Source organism: Acanthochromis polyacanthus, chromosome 4, assembly GCF_021347895.1.
Source record: "Acanthochromis polyacanthus isolate Apoly-LR-REF ecotype Palm Island chromosome 4, KAUST_Apoly_ChrSc, whole genome shotgun sequence".
NCBI classification, from domain to species: Eukaryota; Metazoa; Chordata; class Actinopteri; family Pomacentridae; genus Acanthochromis; species Acanthochromis polyacanthus.
In genome coordinates, this window is record NC_067116.1 from 6,885,346 (window position 1) to 6,902,592 (window position 17,247).

Below are 17,247 nucleotides of genomic sequence, written 5' to 3' on the forward strand. Positions count from 1 at the left end.
CGTTCTACTTTTTGCAATTTTGAATTGAAATCTGTTCAAAATAACTCAAAATAGTCCAAAATGATAAGAATATATCATTATTGGTCTTTGAGAATGGAAAAAAAGTACAATATTTCCAAACAAAGGTGGTATTGTGGCTCCAGAAAGTTCCTGTAAGTAAATCTTTAAGGAAGTATTTACATTTTTAACTAAAATACAGTCTTTAGTCGACATTTCACAGAGTTTACATCAGTAGAAGCTGATTAAAAAGAAGTCTGACTATATGAACTTCGTCCAGTTGTGTCCAAACTGTCAATTTTTTTTAAAGACAAACAAACCAGTCGGGATTCAGATTCTTGGTTAAAAGCTTTTTTTCTGTTTTTATTGGTTACAATAACTCATGGCAACATATCAGTATCACCAAGCCACTGTACAAATACAAAAAAAAGGTCTGGTGTGAAAAAGACTATAAAAATTATTCCATAACAAGTGATTATAATTTCACACGATATAGCACTGTAAGAGAATTTATCATGGCACTGAGTCCCTGGTCTTTTACTGGCTTAAAACAATAAATACGACAAAAAAAGGAAACTGAACACGTCCGAGCGGGCGCTGTAGAGTCGGAGGGCAGTGCGGTACTTCGTGACGGTGCTGTGGTGGCGTCGGGTGAATATTTCGTCCTCCGGTTTTTAGATTAAACCAGAAAGACGGTCGATAAAGCAGCAGTGATATTTACACGTCTGCTGAAATACCAATAATTCACAAGATCCGGTACCTTCAACGCATCAAATCTGGTTTTATTTAGTAGATTCGAGGGATTAAACTGGACAGTAAATGTGAAATCAAAGCAAGTTCAAGCACCTTTTTGTGTATTTGTGAGTTTACTTTGCATGAGTTGAGCTGCACAGGCACGTTTAAGTGTTACTACTCCGGCTTCGGTGAACAAATCTGCACACAATCTGCTTTTTTTTCCAGCTGTTAAGGGCTGTGGTGTCGTGTTTTTTTTAAGGGTTTTTTGTAATTCACACAGCTTGAGATGGAATATGAAAAAATGGAAGGAACGGTTGGTTCAGCGCTGTGAGAAATGGAGTGAAGTTCATCTGCAGGGGGCGCTGTTGCGTGGATTTTGTGTTATTCGGTTTCTAAAGCAAGTGAAAGTGAGACAAAATTTGCATTTCTTCTGTCAACCTCCATGAAGTCAATGCTTCACACCGCTCGAAATACTGCAGTTTCTGCACGTCGTTCGGTTTAAAAGAAGATTTTTAGCACTGATATTGGTCCAAGAATTGCTCTCGAAACTCGCATCTGTTCGGCTACAACCTTCAATCCTAACCCTAACGTCCATAAATGTCAGACTTTCTACACCAATATTGATCCAAATCAATCAAAAAAAGCTAAAATCACACTTTGCTCTACAGTTTAACATCGATTAGCCTATAAACTGTCCAAAATAAGACTAATCGTGTCTCAAATTTCTCAGAATTGTCCAAAATGACAAGAAAAGTCCTTGGTCCTTGAAAATGGGGAAAAAGAGCTAAATTTCCAAACTAAGGTGGTATTGTGGCCCCAGAAAGTTCCTTTCAGTGTACAACTGCAAATGGTTCAATCCATATTTCTACTAAAATAGTCTTTTCAGACATTTCACCAACTTTTGAGGGAAGTGCAATATTTTCAAACTAAGGTGGTTTTGTGTCCCCAGAAAGCCCCCAAAATGAATAAGGAAGTAAGCAGTTTAGAAGAATTTTGAGCATCAATACTGGTCGAAGAATTACGCTAGAAACTGACATCTGTTCGGTTACGACCTTAAGTGACCTTAAGTGGGGTACGTGAAACTGATATTATTGAAATTGTAAGAAAATGAAAAAATAAGAGATCACTTGACATACATTCCATCGATACAGTAATTATTAAAGATGTTATTGATTATATTGTCAGACCCTTGACTTATGTTTGTAATCTGACTTTTCAAAAAGGAATTTTCCCGAACAATATGAAGTTAGCAATCCCAATTCATAAAAATGGAGATAAACACTGTATGGAAAATTACAGACCAATATCACTTTTGCCACAATTTTCTAAGATTTTAGAGAAATTGTTTGTGAAACAATTAAATTTGTTCATTCATAAAAATAAGTTAAGTGAAAATCAATATGGATTTAGAGAAAGAAGAAGTACTGCTTTTGCAGTAATGCAAATGGTAGAAGAAATATCAACTGCAAATGAAAATGGTGAGTGTTCTATTGGTCTGTATATTGACCTGCAGAAGGCTTTTGACGCCATAGATCACAGACAGTTATTGAAAAAATTAGAGATGTATGGAATGCGAGGGGTTGTTCATTCTTGGCTGGAAAGTTATTTAGGTAATAGACACCAGTGTGTACAAATTAATGATACTGTGTCAGCACTTAGAAAGATTACATGTGGTGTACCACAAGGATCAGTGATTGGTCCATTACTGTTCATTCTTTATATCAACGACATCTGCAATGTAACAGATTTTTTTTAGATATGTAATATTTGCAGATGATACCAATTTGTTTTGCTCTGGTAAGAATTTAGAGGAACTTTTGTGTTGTGTAGAAATGGAGCTGGAAAATCTCAAGACTTGGTTTGATGTCAATAAATTATCTATAAACATTAAGAAAACAAAATCCATGTTTTTTGGGAATCTAAATGAAAGTGATTGTAATGTTAAATTGAAATGTTGTAATGTTGACATTGAAAGAGTTTCTGAGACTAAATTCCTTGGGGTTGTCATTGATCAAAAGCTAACATGGAAGCAACATATTGAATACATTAAAGGGAAAATCTCAAAATCACTTGCAATCCTGTGTAAATCTAAAAATGTATTGAATTCCAAGGCCTTGCATTTGATTTACTACTCATTGACTGTTTCCTATATATCTTACTGTGTGGAATTGTGGGGATCTACCTTTAAAACCACCATAAATTCAATAATAAAACTGCAAAAACGAGCAATACGTACTATTAATAAGGCTGATTATTCTGCCCACACGGAGCCACTTTTTCTAAATTCTCATGTTATGAAATTTCATGATTTGTTTTATTATAAAATAATGCAAATTATGTTCAGAGCAAAATTAAAAATGCTCCCTGACCCAATATAGAGGTTCTTTTCAATTCAGGAGAGTCCGTATAATCTCAGAGGTGTTTGCAAATTTACTGTACAAAAGGCTAATAATAAAGGTATGAAAAGGAGATGTGTCTCCATTATTGGAGTTAAATTCTGGAATGATGCCAACATTAATTTAAAAACATGTCATTCTTTTTTGGTTTTTAAGAAAATGATTTGTAAAGCTATTTTTGAAGCTTATAAGTGTGATTAATCATCTGTTGTTCATTCTTTTTTGTTTTTAAGAAAATGATTTGTAAAGTTATCTTTGAAGCCTACAGGTGCAATTAATTATCTGTTGTTTCTCTGTTTTTACTGGACATTGGTAGCCTAAAAAAGTTGACAATATAGGATCAGCTCTCATAAGCATTCTGCCGATGCCTTTTCAGTCATTATTCAACACATGATTCTTGATTTTGTGATCTTGTGAGGAATGTCAATACTGTGTATAATATTTGGGTGTTATGACTGAATAAACTACTACTACTACTAAGTGTCCATAAATGTTCGACTTTTACCACATTTCAGCAACGATATTAATCCAAATCAATCATAGAGGTACAAAAAAAGACAAAATGGCACTTTGCTCTGCAATTTCACATCTATTAGCCTCTAACCTGAAACTTTGAGTGGCTTACAAACACACGTTGATTAAAAAAAACAATGGAATCGGTATTTTTTTCCATAAGATGCTAACAGATGAAGTTTAATGATTATCTCTCTCGTAAATTATAATTATCATACCGTATGTTTTGACAAACTGGTGAAACGACACTGATGCGTCTAATTTCTGATGTTTTTTTGTGTAATATTTCCACTTTTATTGTACTGTGATTGCTCCAGGTCTAAATAATTGCTCTTGTTGTCACTCAGTTTTTAAAAAAGGCGCACTAAATGCACCATTTTTCTCCTTTTTAAGCTTCCAGGTGCAGATTAGCAGAAGAACGTTTGGGATCTTTGACACTAATGTGGCATCTTTTCTCACAAGCTTTAAAGATTATCTGCAACAACACCTCGTACACAGCAACGTGAAGGGAATGGCGCCCCCTGCAGTCCCACAAACACTTCCCAGAATGCCGCGCTGCTCCTTTGAACACAAACCGTCGGCCGTCACACATACGTACGAACGTCTGACGTCAGAAAGCTGAGTGATAACGGCAGTCTGCGGGTCGGCTTTATGTGGATGGGGGTGAACGAGGCTGGCACTTGAGTATAAAGTGAGCAAACATCTTGTTGTTTTGTTTGTTTTTGTCACACTGACTAGTTCACAGCTCAGGGTCTGTGGATAACATTGGCACAAATGAGGAAGTAACACTTAATCTACAGGTTATCCACATACGTCGTCGGTAAATTAACACAAAAACACGTCGCTTCCTTCTCAGGCTAAAAACTACAACATGTCGTTTCAAGGTTCTCTCCAGACGGCTCCGTTAAGTCGGGCAGAAGCAGCTAAAAGGAAAGAAGAACTCGTCCCATCGAACCTTAATAAATACTACAAACTTCAGTAGTAGTAGAAAGCAGAGTTGTATAAAAAGTGATGTGAAAGCTGCTGCGGTGGTTCTTCGTGCGTTTTAGTGTTCACTAGTATCAGGATGTGCTTCTATCGGGGAAAGAAAAGTAGCTCTCTTATCGCTAAATCCTACGTGAACGGCAGAATAAGGCAGAGATGGAGACGCAGCGGTGCGTGGACACCTGCTGATGGACAGGTCCAACCACACGGCCCCTGTGTGATTTATTTATGTTTTAAATGAAGCCTTTCGAGGACTCAAACCGGTGGAAGATGCACGATGAGGAGAAAACACTCAAAAAATGTGAAACAAAACGTCTACAGGTGGATAAGTCACGTGTGCTGGATGGTCGGTGAGTGCGTCTCTAGCTAGTCTACCGAGTCTTTCTTCACAAGCAATGTTCAACAGTTTGTGGGTTTTTTCCATTTGGTGAGGAAAGAAAGAAAGAAAATGCTCAAAGTGTCGAACACTTTTACAAAACTTTTTTTTGTTGTTTTTTTGTTTGTTTGTTTACAGGCTTGTGGTGGCACTGGTGTGATTTTCTTTCAGCTAATGTTCAGTCACTCATTTCACACCACAGAGAAAGACTTCCTCAGTCTGGAAAAAGGATAAAAATGACGTCTTTTCTCAGATCCTCAGAGTCGCCGTTGGTGTCCTTTAGGTTCCAGATGTCGAGACGCTTTAATGTCCGTCCCTCTTCGCCTGTCGTCTTCTCAGCTTTGAGGAGAAAGCATCGACTCCTCGGGCCACAGGAGACGATTCAATGACAATCAGTTCGTCACACATGTGGAACTGACGTCGTCTTCTGATATCCGATGAGGATCTGAAACCACTCGAGTGGAAAGGCCAAAAACTTTTCTATCTTCAGCTAGAATTCACCTACTTTGGAGTTAAAGCTGAATCCAGACTAAGACTAAAACAGGAGTTGGTTTGAAGTTCTCTGATGGCAGCAGGTGGAGAACAAACGTCTGCGATGAGGAATGTTAAATTTACAGCTAAAAGATGAAGAGAGTGGGTTTAAACTGGGCCAGATTGTAGTTTTGGTTTCTCTTTCTAGCGCTGATGAGCAGACGTCACTTAATCAGCAGGAAACTAATAAATCCAGACTTTTTTTGAGTTAAAAATCATGATTTGTTACTCAATCTTGTACTGTTCCGCTGCATTACTGTGAGTAGTAATGTGAGTTTAAAATAAAACACATCACCCAAAATTTAAAAAAAAAAAACTCAACGGGTGGGAAATAAACTACAAAAATATACACATACACATTATATATGCATATATGATGCATATATACACACATAATGCTATACATATATACCGTCTTTATATTTACATTTTACACTCTGATGCTAATCTCGGTTGTTAGTCGTGGTAACAGATGGAAAAGAATCGGTGCGACGGCTTCTTTTTTCTTCTTGATTAGACTAATCTACGGAGAGGTTCTTACTTCTGGGTGGAAACAAAAATAAAGGTAGAAAGAGTTTCTCACAGGCGGGCGGGTCGCTGAGGGTGAGTTTAAGAAGGTTTGGGTGACACAGTGTCGCCCCTCAGGTCCGCCGTGGGTGAGGCAGGATGGAGGAGGAAGATGGAGGGCAGTGATTGAGTACGACAGGCAAACGGGTTGCTTTAGTTCCAGATCCGGAGGAAACTGTCCCAGGAGCCGGTGGCCACGGCCATCCCGTCTTCTGTCACCCCTAAGCAGCTCACCCTGTTGTCGTGGCCCGCCAGCACACCTGGAGGAGACGAACCAGAGTCACAGGACGCTCAGAAAACTGCTGATGTTTGGCATTTTTATGATTATTTGATAAATTAAAAGCCTCCTTTCTCTGTCTGTTCTCACTCTGTGGAATCAGAAAAGTCTCTCAAGCAGCAAAAACTCAACAAGAAAAACAAACTAGGAAGTTAGCTTCTCTTACAGCAGCTAAGGCTACGCTAATGGCTAACGGCGAACAGCTAAGCTAGAAGGCAGCCACAGATGAAGTCTAGGCATGAAGCCCACCAGGACACCTGGAGGTCCAAGACAAACCAGAGTCACAGGACAGTTCAGACGAATTTTAACCACAGCCTGCTACTACTGACTGACCGATTACCTGCCTAGCTGATTATCTTGGCCAATTTTTGGCATTTTTCTGATTATTTGGCATCAGCATTTCCTCTTCTCTCTGTGGAATCAGAAATGTCTCTCAAGCAGCAAAAACTCAACAAGAAACACAAACTAGGAAGTTAGCTTCTATCACAGCAGCTAAGGCTATGCTAACGGCTAAGTTAGCAGCTATGGACACTTCAGACAGACAATTTTAGTTTCATTTTAGCTGCACTACATCTCAGGGATGGGTGTTTTGAATTATGTTGTTTTTTTCTTCTGTTGTATTGGATTCCTAGAGAAACACCCTCTCATTCTGTCTGCACTACGATTCTCTGCACAGCTAAATGACAATAAAGGTGCATTTGATTTGACAATCTGCATCAGGGATAAACCGATTAACTTCCTGGCCGACTATTGTGGCCGATACTTGGCATGTTTCAGATTATTTGATAAATTAAAAGCCTCCTCTCTCTGTCTGTCATCCCTCTGTGGAATCAGAAATGTCTCTCATGCAGCAAAAACTCAAGAAACACAAACCAGGAAGCTAGCTTCTCTCTCAGCAGCTAAGGCTATGCTAACGGCTAAGCTAGCAGGCAGCCAATAGAAGACATGTTGTACAATATCTTTTGTATGTAGAGTTAACATTTCTGTCAGGAAGTCTACACTTTAAACTGTAATATTTGATCAAAATCAGTTTGTTCTGCTTTGATTTAAAAAGTACCTAAAGTACTAAAAAAGTAGCAATAATATAGAGTCACCATTTTTCCTAGTATTGGTAAAAAATGTGAGTATTTTAAAAAAAATGTTCTGTTGACTTTAGTTTTGTAAAATGTATCTTTTATTTTTTCTTTTAGGATTTGTGGCATCATAACTGAGTTTTCTCTCCTTCTTCATGGTGGTTCTGTTTCCACAGAGCTGCAGGACTTCGTACTGATGAGTCCTGATGAGCAGAAAACGCCTAAAAACCTCCTTTCTGTCACCTAAAACCCGAGATGCCCCGACTAAACCTCAGACACCTCTTACCTGCACGCTCGCCCTTCAGAGTGTCCCAGACGTTGCAGTTGAAGTCGTCGTAGCCGGCCAGCAGCAGGCGGCCGCTCTTGGAGAAAGCCACGGAGGTGATGCCACAGATGATGTTGTCGTGGCTGTACATCATCAGCTCCTGGTCGGCGCGCAGGTCGAACAGCCTGCAGGTGGCGTCGTCGGAGCCCGTACCGAAGGCATTCCCATTGGGGAAGAACTGCAGGAGAGAAGTCAATAAGGAAACTGTTGATAAATCAGATGTTTGGGCCTGTAGGTAGAGGTGGTTGCTGAATTATCTCAGATGGTGATTTTGACAAGGCTAACAACGAATGCTTAACTAAATGACATAGTAATGTTAGCACACATACCAAGTTTAAGAAAACAAAGAAATATTAGTTCATCTAACAATACCGTTTTTTGTTTTCTGACATCTGTGCTCTTTAAAAGATCCTGTTTCTCGTCAAAACAAGGTTTAAGTTTTAGTCGTTTGATTAAAACCTTAAATTTCTTCTGTTTAGAAAAATTTTAAATGCATTCTGTGATATAATATGATTGAATACTAATTTAGCTGCTATATTGACTTGCTAATCTGGGTGTAAAGCGCATGTTTTTGTTAATCGCCCAAATAACACTAATTATCAGAGCCAGAAACAGAGGAAAAAGTGTGATTTTCAACTTTCCAACAGTCCTCGAACTCATCATGTTTTTGTTTTGTTGGAAAAACAACCAAAACTGAGCTTTGAATCAGGATGTTTCATCAAAATCACTTTATTCTACATGTATCATTCAAAAATAAGAAGTTGGCACTAACAAAATTCTGTCAAAAACAAAAAATTCTGCGCTTGTTGATGCAATCAGGAAACCTCGACTGAAGCAGCTGCGACCAACAGTTTGGTGAAAAGAATTTGGTAATTTTTAAGCTGAACTGCAGGCAGAGTTTCCACAGAGCAAAGAGCGTTCTGTCAGAAAATGTGACCAAATCCAAGCTTAACCCTTTAAGCTTCAGTCAATTCCAGCCGTTTTCAGTACAAAAAATCGCTAATATTCTATTTTTAAATAAAAAAAAATTACGAAAAATACAGGGAATATTGGACGCGCATCGCGAGGTGCATTTCCTTGAAAATGACCGATTCGGGGATTTTATACCGACTTCAGGACATGTTTTGGATAAAATAGTTTACTGGCTTGTGTCATCTGGATGTATTATACAACCAGTCTTTGTTTGCTGGATAAAAATCTTTAACCTCAAAAACATCTTCAGTTCAGAAAAACAACATAAATACGTTTGAATGTAATTGAACATTCATTCTACACTCCACCTACTTGGGCTTAGTTTTGTAAAAATGGCTTCAAATTCTGCATTTTATTGCTCCAGCCACAGTTTGTTTGGAGAAAAAAATGGATTAAATGAGTGTTTTAGAAATCTGGTAGTAGAAAAAGATCAAATAAAAGTGAAGAGAGTTCCTCTCATGTTTAATTTCCTAGCTCGTTATTTTAAAACAGTAAGTACTGAGCGTGTGTGAGACTAGACTGAGCTACTCACAGTGACGGCGTTGATGTCGGACACGTGGCCGGTGAACGACTGCCTGCACATCCCGTCACGGATGTCCCACAGCTTGGACGTGGCGTCGCAGGCTCCCGACACAAACGTCTTGTAGTCCGGACTGAGAGACAAACTCATCACATCGCCTGTGTGGCCGGAGAAGCTGGTGGCCTGCTGGCCCGTCTCGATGTCCCATAATGCACTGCAGGAAGGAAGACAGGTCAGTTATGGCGGCTGCTGAGGGTTTTAAAAACCCACATGACAGAAATAATACAATTAAGACAAGAAGAAATAAAGAAGATGCTCTTGAATATTACTGAAAACAGTAAATTATTGTTTTTATTTATATTATTTAGAGTAATTCTGTCCATTATTGAATGAAGCTGCTAAAATCATCAACAGTCAAGTTGCACCTCTGAACCATTTTAGCATCTTTTTTATTTCATTTAATACGATATTTTTCTGTTAACATTTCTTGTTATTACTGTACAGTTTACATCTTGTACTTGTGTTATTTTATTTTCCTTATTTGTTTTAGTTCTTATTTTTTCTAGACACTTCACACAAACACTTTGAAAAACTTACATTTTGTACTTTATATTCTTTGTTATTTGTATTTTACTACCAACATCTGTGTAATTGTGTATACTCCACTAACCTTTGTCTGTTGTACTCTGGCAAAATAATTTCCTCCAGGCTGATTAAAGCAGATCTTACCTTATTTTTTTATTCTTATCTCAGCACATTTAATTTTAATTTTCACATTTAATCTATCCTACGTTAACTACTACACTGATGCCACTACTATCGTACAGTTGTTGCTGCTGTTCTTTGTCCAGCTATGTGCCTTGAAATGCCTCCAGGGGACAAATAAAGTTTTTGAATTGAATTAAATTGAATTAACCTGCTAACCTGTGTTTGGAAGGCATGTTTAGCTCTTTAAAAATCGCCCAAATGACACCATTTATCTCTGTCAAAAACCAAAAATTCTGTGCTTGTCGGTGCAACCAAGAAGCCTCCAACGAAGCAGCTGCAACCAACAGTCACAAGACTAAAAATCAGGGACCTTTAAGTTGAACTGCAGAGATTGTTCTGTCAGAAAATATAACCAAATCTAAGCTTAAATTTATAATATTTTATCAAAATCACTTTATTGTACAAGTCTCATTTAAAAATCAGCTCTAAACAGACAGTTTGCAAAAACAAGATTCTGTAAAATAAATAAAATTCTGAGGTAGTCGGTGCAATCGAGAAGGTTTGAGTGACTCAGCTAGAACCAACAGTCTCATGACATTATTCAGGAACTTTTTGACTGAATTGCAGGCTGTGATTACACAAAAGATGAACATATAGGTAGTAAAATATCTATAATATAGAGAGCCAACATGTTTTGAGTGGGTAAAATGTTAGAAATGTTGATTCCAGGTTTCTCACTTTTTTTAGAAAATGAACAATCAAAGAAATTCTATCATTGTCTTTTAAGATTTTTGGCATCATAACTGTGTCACGTAGCACAAAAAATTACAGATATGTTTAATTTACGTGGTGTACTGCAACTTCAGTGCATTTACTAAAGGGCAATGTCAGATTAGTAGGAAGAAAAATGGAGATAAACTCTTGAAATTTCATGCAAAGCAGAGAAACATCAGTATGAGAGGAACATTTCCGCTGCTCACCAGGTGGTGTCTCCAGAGCTGGTCAGTATCTGGTTGTCATCCAAGAAACGGCAGCAGGACAAATAACCTGCAGATAAACACAAGTTACACATCACATACCTTTAAGCAGAGATCTTAAATCTGTAGTCACCTCGTTTTATAGAATTTTTACTGCAGATTTGACCACAAGAAGTGGCATTTTGTTCTGCTTGTGGTTGAAAATGTAGCTCATATTTCTGAGATAATAGTTCATCTATTGCTAGTTTAGCAAACACTGTTTAACTATTCGGGCTTTATACTAAAGTTCAACTGGTCTGGGCAACAAAACAGAAGAATAAAATGTATTTTCTTTGCACAAAATGACAAATGAGGCTCAAATGTCTCATGAGTCTTCTAAATATTCCACCCTCCATTTCAGAAAATGTACATAAAAGCTACAATAAATGTACTCTTCAGGCAGCTGGATGCATCAGAAGCTCTAAAGATGCCATGAAATCAACTGGAACTTCTTGTGTATCCTGCCTTTTTCTAACTAATGTGCATCTTTTAAATATTTAAAAACACAGTGAAGTGATACCGTTGTGCAGCTTTTTCTGAACAAATTCAACAAAATAGGTCTCCAGCAGTGATAACTGTTAAATAATTGGAGCATTTTCTACAAATCGGAGAAAAGTGTTACAATAATTCAACACATGCAATAAATTCTGTGTATTTAGTGAGACAAAAAAATGTAAAAATTCCAACTACATGGCCGAAAACATTCTGTGCATGACCAGTATATGTAAAATCAGTATATAAACTAAAATGAATTATCACTCAACGACACCTAAGCGAAGAGAATTACCCCCATAACCCCCATCCTTATTCCAACTGACCTTGTCTCATGTCATGCTTTGTCTGTTGTGGGTTTGTTTTTTTCAGGTTCCTTCTCAAATTGAATTTCCCAACCTTGGAGGTTTCATTTGGTATAAGGAACCTTTTTTTTCATTTTACCCTCTGCTATCCCTACCCCGATCCCAAATGTCTTTGTTTTTCCTTTTCCTCAACACAGGCGCGCTCATAAAGCTGCAGCAGCCCGAGCTGCCATTTGCAGGGCAGCTCAAATGAAATTTCATCGTATATGAAAGTGTGCAATGACAATAAAGGTTTGATTGATTGATTGATTGATAAGTGAGAGATGACGAGGAGACGGTCATCTGTAATAAAAAGCAACAAATTGAGAGAGCTAACCACCATTCCAGGGCACAGGAAGTGTTTCTCTAAGACGAGGTTTCTTGACATGATGAAGACGCTGCTGAAAAGTCTGAAAATTCCCGTAAAGATGGAAGGAAACGGTTCCACTGTTGCTGTCTAGCAAAGGATGTGTCTAAACTTAGAGGCAGCTGGAATGGAGACAAGAAAGGAGTGAAGGACAGGAAGGCGAATTTGTGTTTAAAACAAGGCTGAACATAAATAAAGGCTTTGTGAAACATCAGGAGCTTCACCGTAATTCACTCCTCGCTCTCTCACACATTCGCTCGCCTTCTTCTTCTTTGGTGTTCGTCTCCTTTCTTCTTCTTTTAGAGTTGCTGTCCATTAAACCAGATCATTTGTGCATTACTGTCTACCGGGCTAAAGTGTGGAGCAGAAGTTTGTCAGCAGCAAAAAATATTCAATAGTAATTTTAAAAATCAGCAAATTTACTGGTCGCACATGTGTGAGTAGATGAAACATTTACTCGCATTCGCTCAAATTTTGGTTGCAAAATGCGACCATTTAGTCGCAGTCTGGAGCCCTGAAAAGGCAGAAAACGGAGCTCACAGTGAACTAATTTAATTGAATGATCACTTCGTTGCTATATTAACCAGCTAATCTGGCTTAAAAGGCATGTTTTTGTTCAAAATCGCCCAAATGACACCATTTATGAGTCAGAAACAGAGAGAGTAGTCTGATTTCAACAGTCCTCAAACAAATTGTGTTTTTTTTTGTTTGGTAGAAAAACAACCATCAAAAATCCCTTTATTCTACATCGTCACTTAAAAACGTGGCCAAAATAAGACCTGTCAAAACAAAAAATACCGAGTGGCTTATTTCTTTGATGAGAAGATTTAATTTCAAAAACTTCTTCAGTTTAACTAGCTTACTTTTTGAAATCCATTCTGCAATATCATTTGATTGAATAATCATTTAGCTGCTATATTTACCTGCTAACCTGGCTTTAAAAGGCATGCTTTGCTTTTTTTAATCACCCAAATGACACCATTTATGAGTCAGAAACAGAGAGAAAAGTCTGATTTACAACTTTCCGACAGCCATCGAACTACTCGTGTTGTTTTGTTGGAAAAACAACCAAAACTGAGCTTTGATTCAGGAAATTTCACCAAAATCGCTTTACTCTGCATGTGCCATTTAAAAATAAGTCGTTAGCATTGACAAAATTCTGTCAGAAACAAAAAATTCTGCGCTTGTCGGTACAACCGGGAAGCCTCGACTGAAGCAGCTGCGACTCACAGTTTGGTGGAAAAAAATTCTGGGACTTTTGAGCTGAACTGCAGGCAGAGTTTACAGAGAGCAAAGAGCCTTCTGTCAGAAAATATAACCAAATTAAGCTTCATATTATTATATTTTATCAAAATCACTTTATTCTACTTGTCTTGTTAAAAGAAAATGGCCAAAATAAGATGTTAGCACCAACAAGATTCTGTCCAAAACAAAAACTTCTGCACCTTTAGTACAAGCAGTCTTTGCTTTATCAGACTAAATAATTGAAAAAAAGTAAAAACCCTTTCTGAAGCTGCGTGTGTCACAAGTGTTTCTATAGAACCTTATCAGACACACAGTGCTGCACATGAACACATTAAAACACAGCAAATGAAACATATCAGGTAGAAAAACTGCATGAAAAATGAAAGGTCGAGGTTCTGTTGAGCCTCCTTGTTCTATTTGTACCTGTGTGTCCGGGTAACTCTCTGGTGACGCGTACGTTGCCCTCGCGGGTCTTCAGGCTGTATATGGAGCAGATGTTGTCCAGACCTCCACAGGCCACGTAGTTCCCAGAGGGGGCGTAGGCGCAGGTCATCACCCAGGAAGAGCGCAGCGGGATGGCGTGCATCTGAGAGCAACCAGAGGCGTTTATTTACTCAGTGCAGGAACAGAACTCACATTTCTGTTCAGCTGACTGAACTTCCTTCAGGGATCCTTCAAGGATGTTTTCTTTCACAAACAGTCATGTTACACGTCTGACACTACTGTTCAAGAGTTTGGGGTCACTTAGAAATGTCCTTATTTTTGGAAGAAAAGCATTTCTTTTCAATGAAGATAACATTAAATGAATGATAAATCCAGTGTAGACATAGTTAATGTGTTAAATGACTATTCTAGCTGTAAACGGCTGATTTTTAATGGAATATCTCCATAGGGGTACAGAGGAACATTTCCAGCAACCATCACTCCTGTGTTCTAATGCTACATTGTGTTAGCTAGTGGTGATGAAAGGTTCACTGATGATTAGAAAACCCTTGTGCAGTTATGCTAGCACATGGATAAAAGTGGGAGTTTTACTGGAAAACATGGAACTGTCTGGGTGACCCCAAACTTCTGAACAGTAGTTTACATTATTTGATGTCAGTACAATATTTTATTTTATTCTTATCTCCGCATGCTGAACTATATATATATATTTTTAATTTAAATACACCTATGTTAACAATATTATTATAATCATGATTATTTCTTGAAAATGAGAACCAGATCTCAACTAACTTAGCTGTTAAAATAAAGATTAAATAAGTACCTATTGTACAGTTGTTGTTACTGTTCTGGGTCCAACTATGTGCTTGAATTGCCTCCAGGGGACAAATAAAGTTTATTGAATTGAACTGAATGAACCTGCTAACCTGTGTTTGAAAGGCATGCGTGTTTGTTTTTAAATCGCCTTCGTTTTTAAATGACACCATTTATCACAGCAAGAAACGGTAAAAACTGACAGAATAGTCTGATTTTCAAACTGAGTTTTGAATCAGGACATTTCATCAGAATCATTTCATTCTACAGGTCTCATTAAAAAAAAAAAAAAAAAAAAAAAAAAAAGACAGAAATTCATCCATCCAGGTGTCACAATCTAAAGACTAACCCTGGTTTTTGTTCAGTCTCTCGACCATCGACTTTGAGCATCAGTATTATGGGATGTATCTTAGTTTGAACAGTGAAACTGCAGCAGTTTAATGTCTATGACAGAGACAATCATTGGCACCCTGGATGTGTTGCTGTTTTCTGATAATTCAGCAGAGGATACCTTAAAAGTGCATTCTGGGGAAAATTTAAAGGCTGGTTTTGTTCTTCTTTGGGGTAGTTCTGTGTCCATTTGTGGTAGTTTTCTACCCAGGACTACCACAGTGAATGCATGGACCTGACAGTGAAGCATGGAAGTGGCAGTGTGATGAAATGCGGCTGAAGAAAACTTGAAAAAGTGCATTCTGGGTAAAGTTTTAAGGCTCCTATCAGTATGTGTGATAGGTGGTTGGTGAGAACAAGTTTTACACAATGAAAGGATCATTTTACACACATTTGATACCAGAATCCTCTACTAGACATGATTCATTTCCTGTCCAAAGGTAAAATCTGAGATTCTGTTTACTCAAGGAAATAAACCACGACATCGTTGAGTGACTGAGAACAATACATGTACACAACATGAACAAAAAACTGATTCAGTGTTTAGACTGTGACACCTGGATGGATGTAAAACTGATCTGGTTGCAGTTTTTAACAGAACGCAGACATGTTTTTCAGCCCTGAAAATGACAGTTTTCTGTCATTGTGGTCATTATGTTTGTTGTTTTTGTCATTTTGTGTCTCATTTTTTCTGTTATGTCTCGTTTTTCTTGCTTTGTGTCTACAATGAGGTATTTTGTGTCTCGTTTTTGTTGTTTAATGTGACATTTTAATTGTTTTACGTGTCTTCAGGACAGGATGGATGTAAAACTGATCCGTTTAGTCATTTTGTGTCTTGTTTTTTCCTGGTTTGTGTCTTGTTTTTCTGGCTTTGTGTCGTTTTGTGTCTCGTTTTTGTTGGTTAGTGTGATGTTTTAATCAATTTACGTTACATTGGGACAGTTTGGTCCCTTGGACAACGATGCATCCCATAATATTGACGCTAAAAGCTGGCTATAGAGAAAATGAACAGAAACCAGATTTATTCTTTAAATTGTGACATCTGATTGGATGTAAAAAGTGATTTTAACAGAACTCAAATGTGTTTTTTAGCCCTGAAAATGTCAGGTGTCTGTTATATTGATGAAGTTATGAGGCTGGAAATCTGGAAATTTCAACATAATCCTATGGACTTCAAGGGCCTGCAAGTCACTAAATATTCAGAGAATGAATCAGAACTTTGCATGGCTTTAATAAATATACTGAAGTTATTGTACATAAAAAAATCTGCTGATTCTGAGGAGGTCAAGTGTTTTTTTTTTAATGATTTGGTTCATTTTCTGACCCATTTTAATGCTCGTAAAGAAACCATCTCACCTTATTTGTTGTGTAACTGTCCCAGATGATCAGCTTTCCATCTTGCGAGGCACTGACAAGTAACCTGGAAACAAGTTAAACAGAGCAGCATGTCAGCGGGTCTGCATGTTGGAAACCCTCGCGAGCTAAGCTACTGTACATGCACCTGGTTCATTAGAAGCAATGAGAGCCAGTCACCTAACAGACTACCGTGCTGCCCTGTCAGCCTCAATCATCACAAGGTGCTCGGTCAACAAGCATTCAGCGTGAGCTCCCTACTCTTCGTTTCCCTCCGCATTCCCCCTCTCTTTCTACCAGGGAAACCACTTTTAATGTCCGACGCCATGCAATATTCACGATCCCGGTTATGTAAAAGTCCCCGCTGTCGAGTGGGAGGTGGAAGCCTGACGGGTCGGAAAGCACCAGAGGAACGGAGGTGGGGCGGCGAGAAGGAAACGCAACAAAGGAAAAGCCAGTTTCAGACACGAGATACGCAAAACCACTGCTTTATCATTTTGTTAAAGTGACGGTGTTCAATTCAAGAAGAAGCCATGGTACGATATTAATCACAGCAGTTACTAAATTACTAAAAGTCTGCTTTATTTACGTCCTAAACACCAAAAATCCTGTCCGTGTGTGACATTGGAGCTGAAATGTGTTAAAAGTCTTCCCTAAATCAGCTCGTGTAACTTGAAGTATTGTTTCTTGTGCAACTAGTACAGACTTGTGTCAGGGATCATTTATATTTATACGCATTTTTTGAAGTTAATGTGACTAAAATGTGCACAACTCTCTTGTTTTGGAGACGCAGGTCATACAGAAAATAA

General features: G+C 38.0%; 1 protein-coding gene across 4 annotated transcripts in view; it reads right to left on the reverse strand.

Moving 5' to 3' along the window:
- Positions 1-332: 332 nt before the first annotated feature.
- LOC110967863 (guanine nucleotide-binding protein subunit beta-4) overlaps positions 333-17,247 on the reverse strand; it is a 46,086-nt gene continuing 29,171 nt past the window's right edge. For all 4 annotated transcript variants that reach the window (XM_051947762.1, XM_051947761.1, XM_051947760.1 and 1 more), the window contains 6 exons: positions 16,442-16,505; positions 13,862-14,024; positions 10,955-11,021; positions 9,279-9,480; positions 7,736-7,952; positions 333-6,359 (listed from right to left, as the gene is read on the reverse strand). In XM_051947762.1, coding sequence (XP_051803722.1) covers positions 6,253-6,359; positions 7,736-7,952; positions 9,279-9,480; positions 10,955-11,021; positions 13,862-14,024; positions 16,442-16,505 — 820 coding nt within the window. In that variant the 3' untranslated portion in view covers positions 333-6,252. The remainder of the gene's footprint in view (positions 6,360-7,735; positions 7,953-9,278; positions 9,481-10,954; positions 11,022-13,861; positions 14,025-16,441; positions 16,506-17,247) is intronic.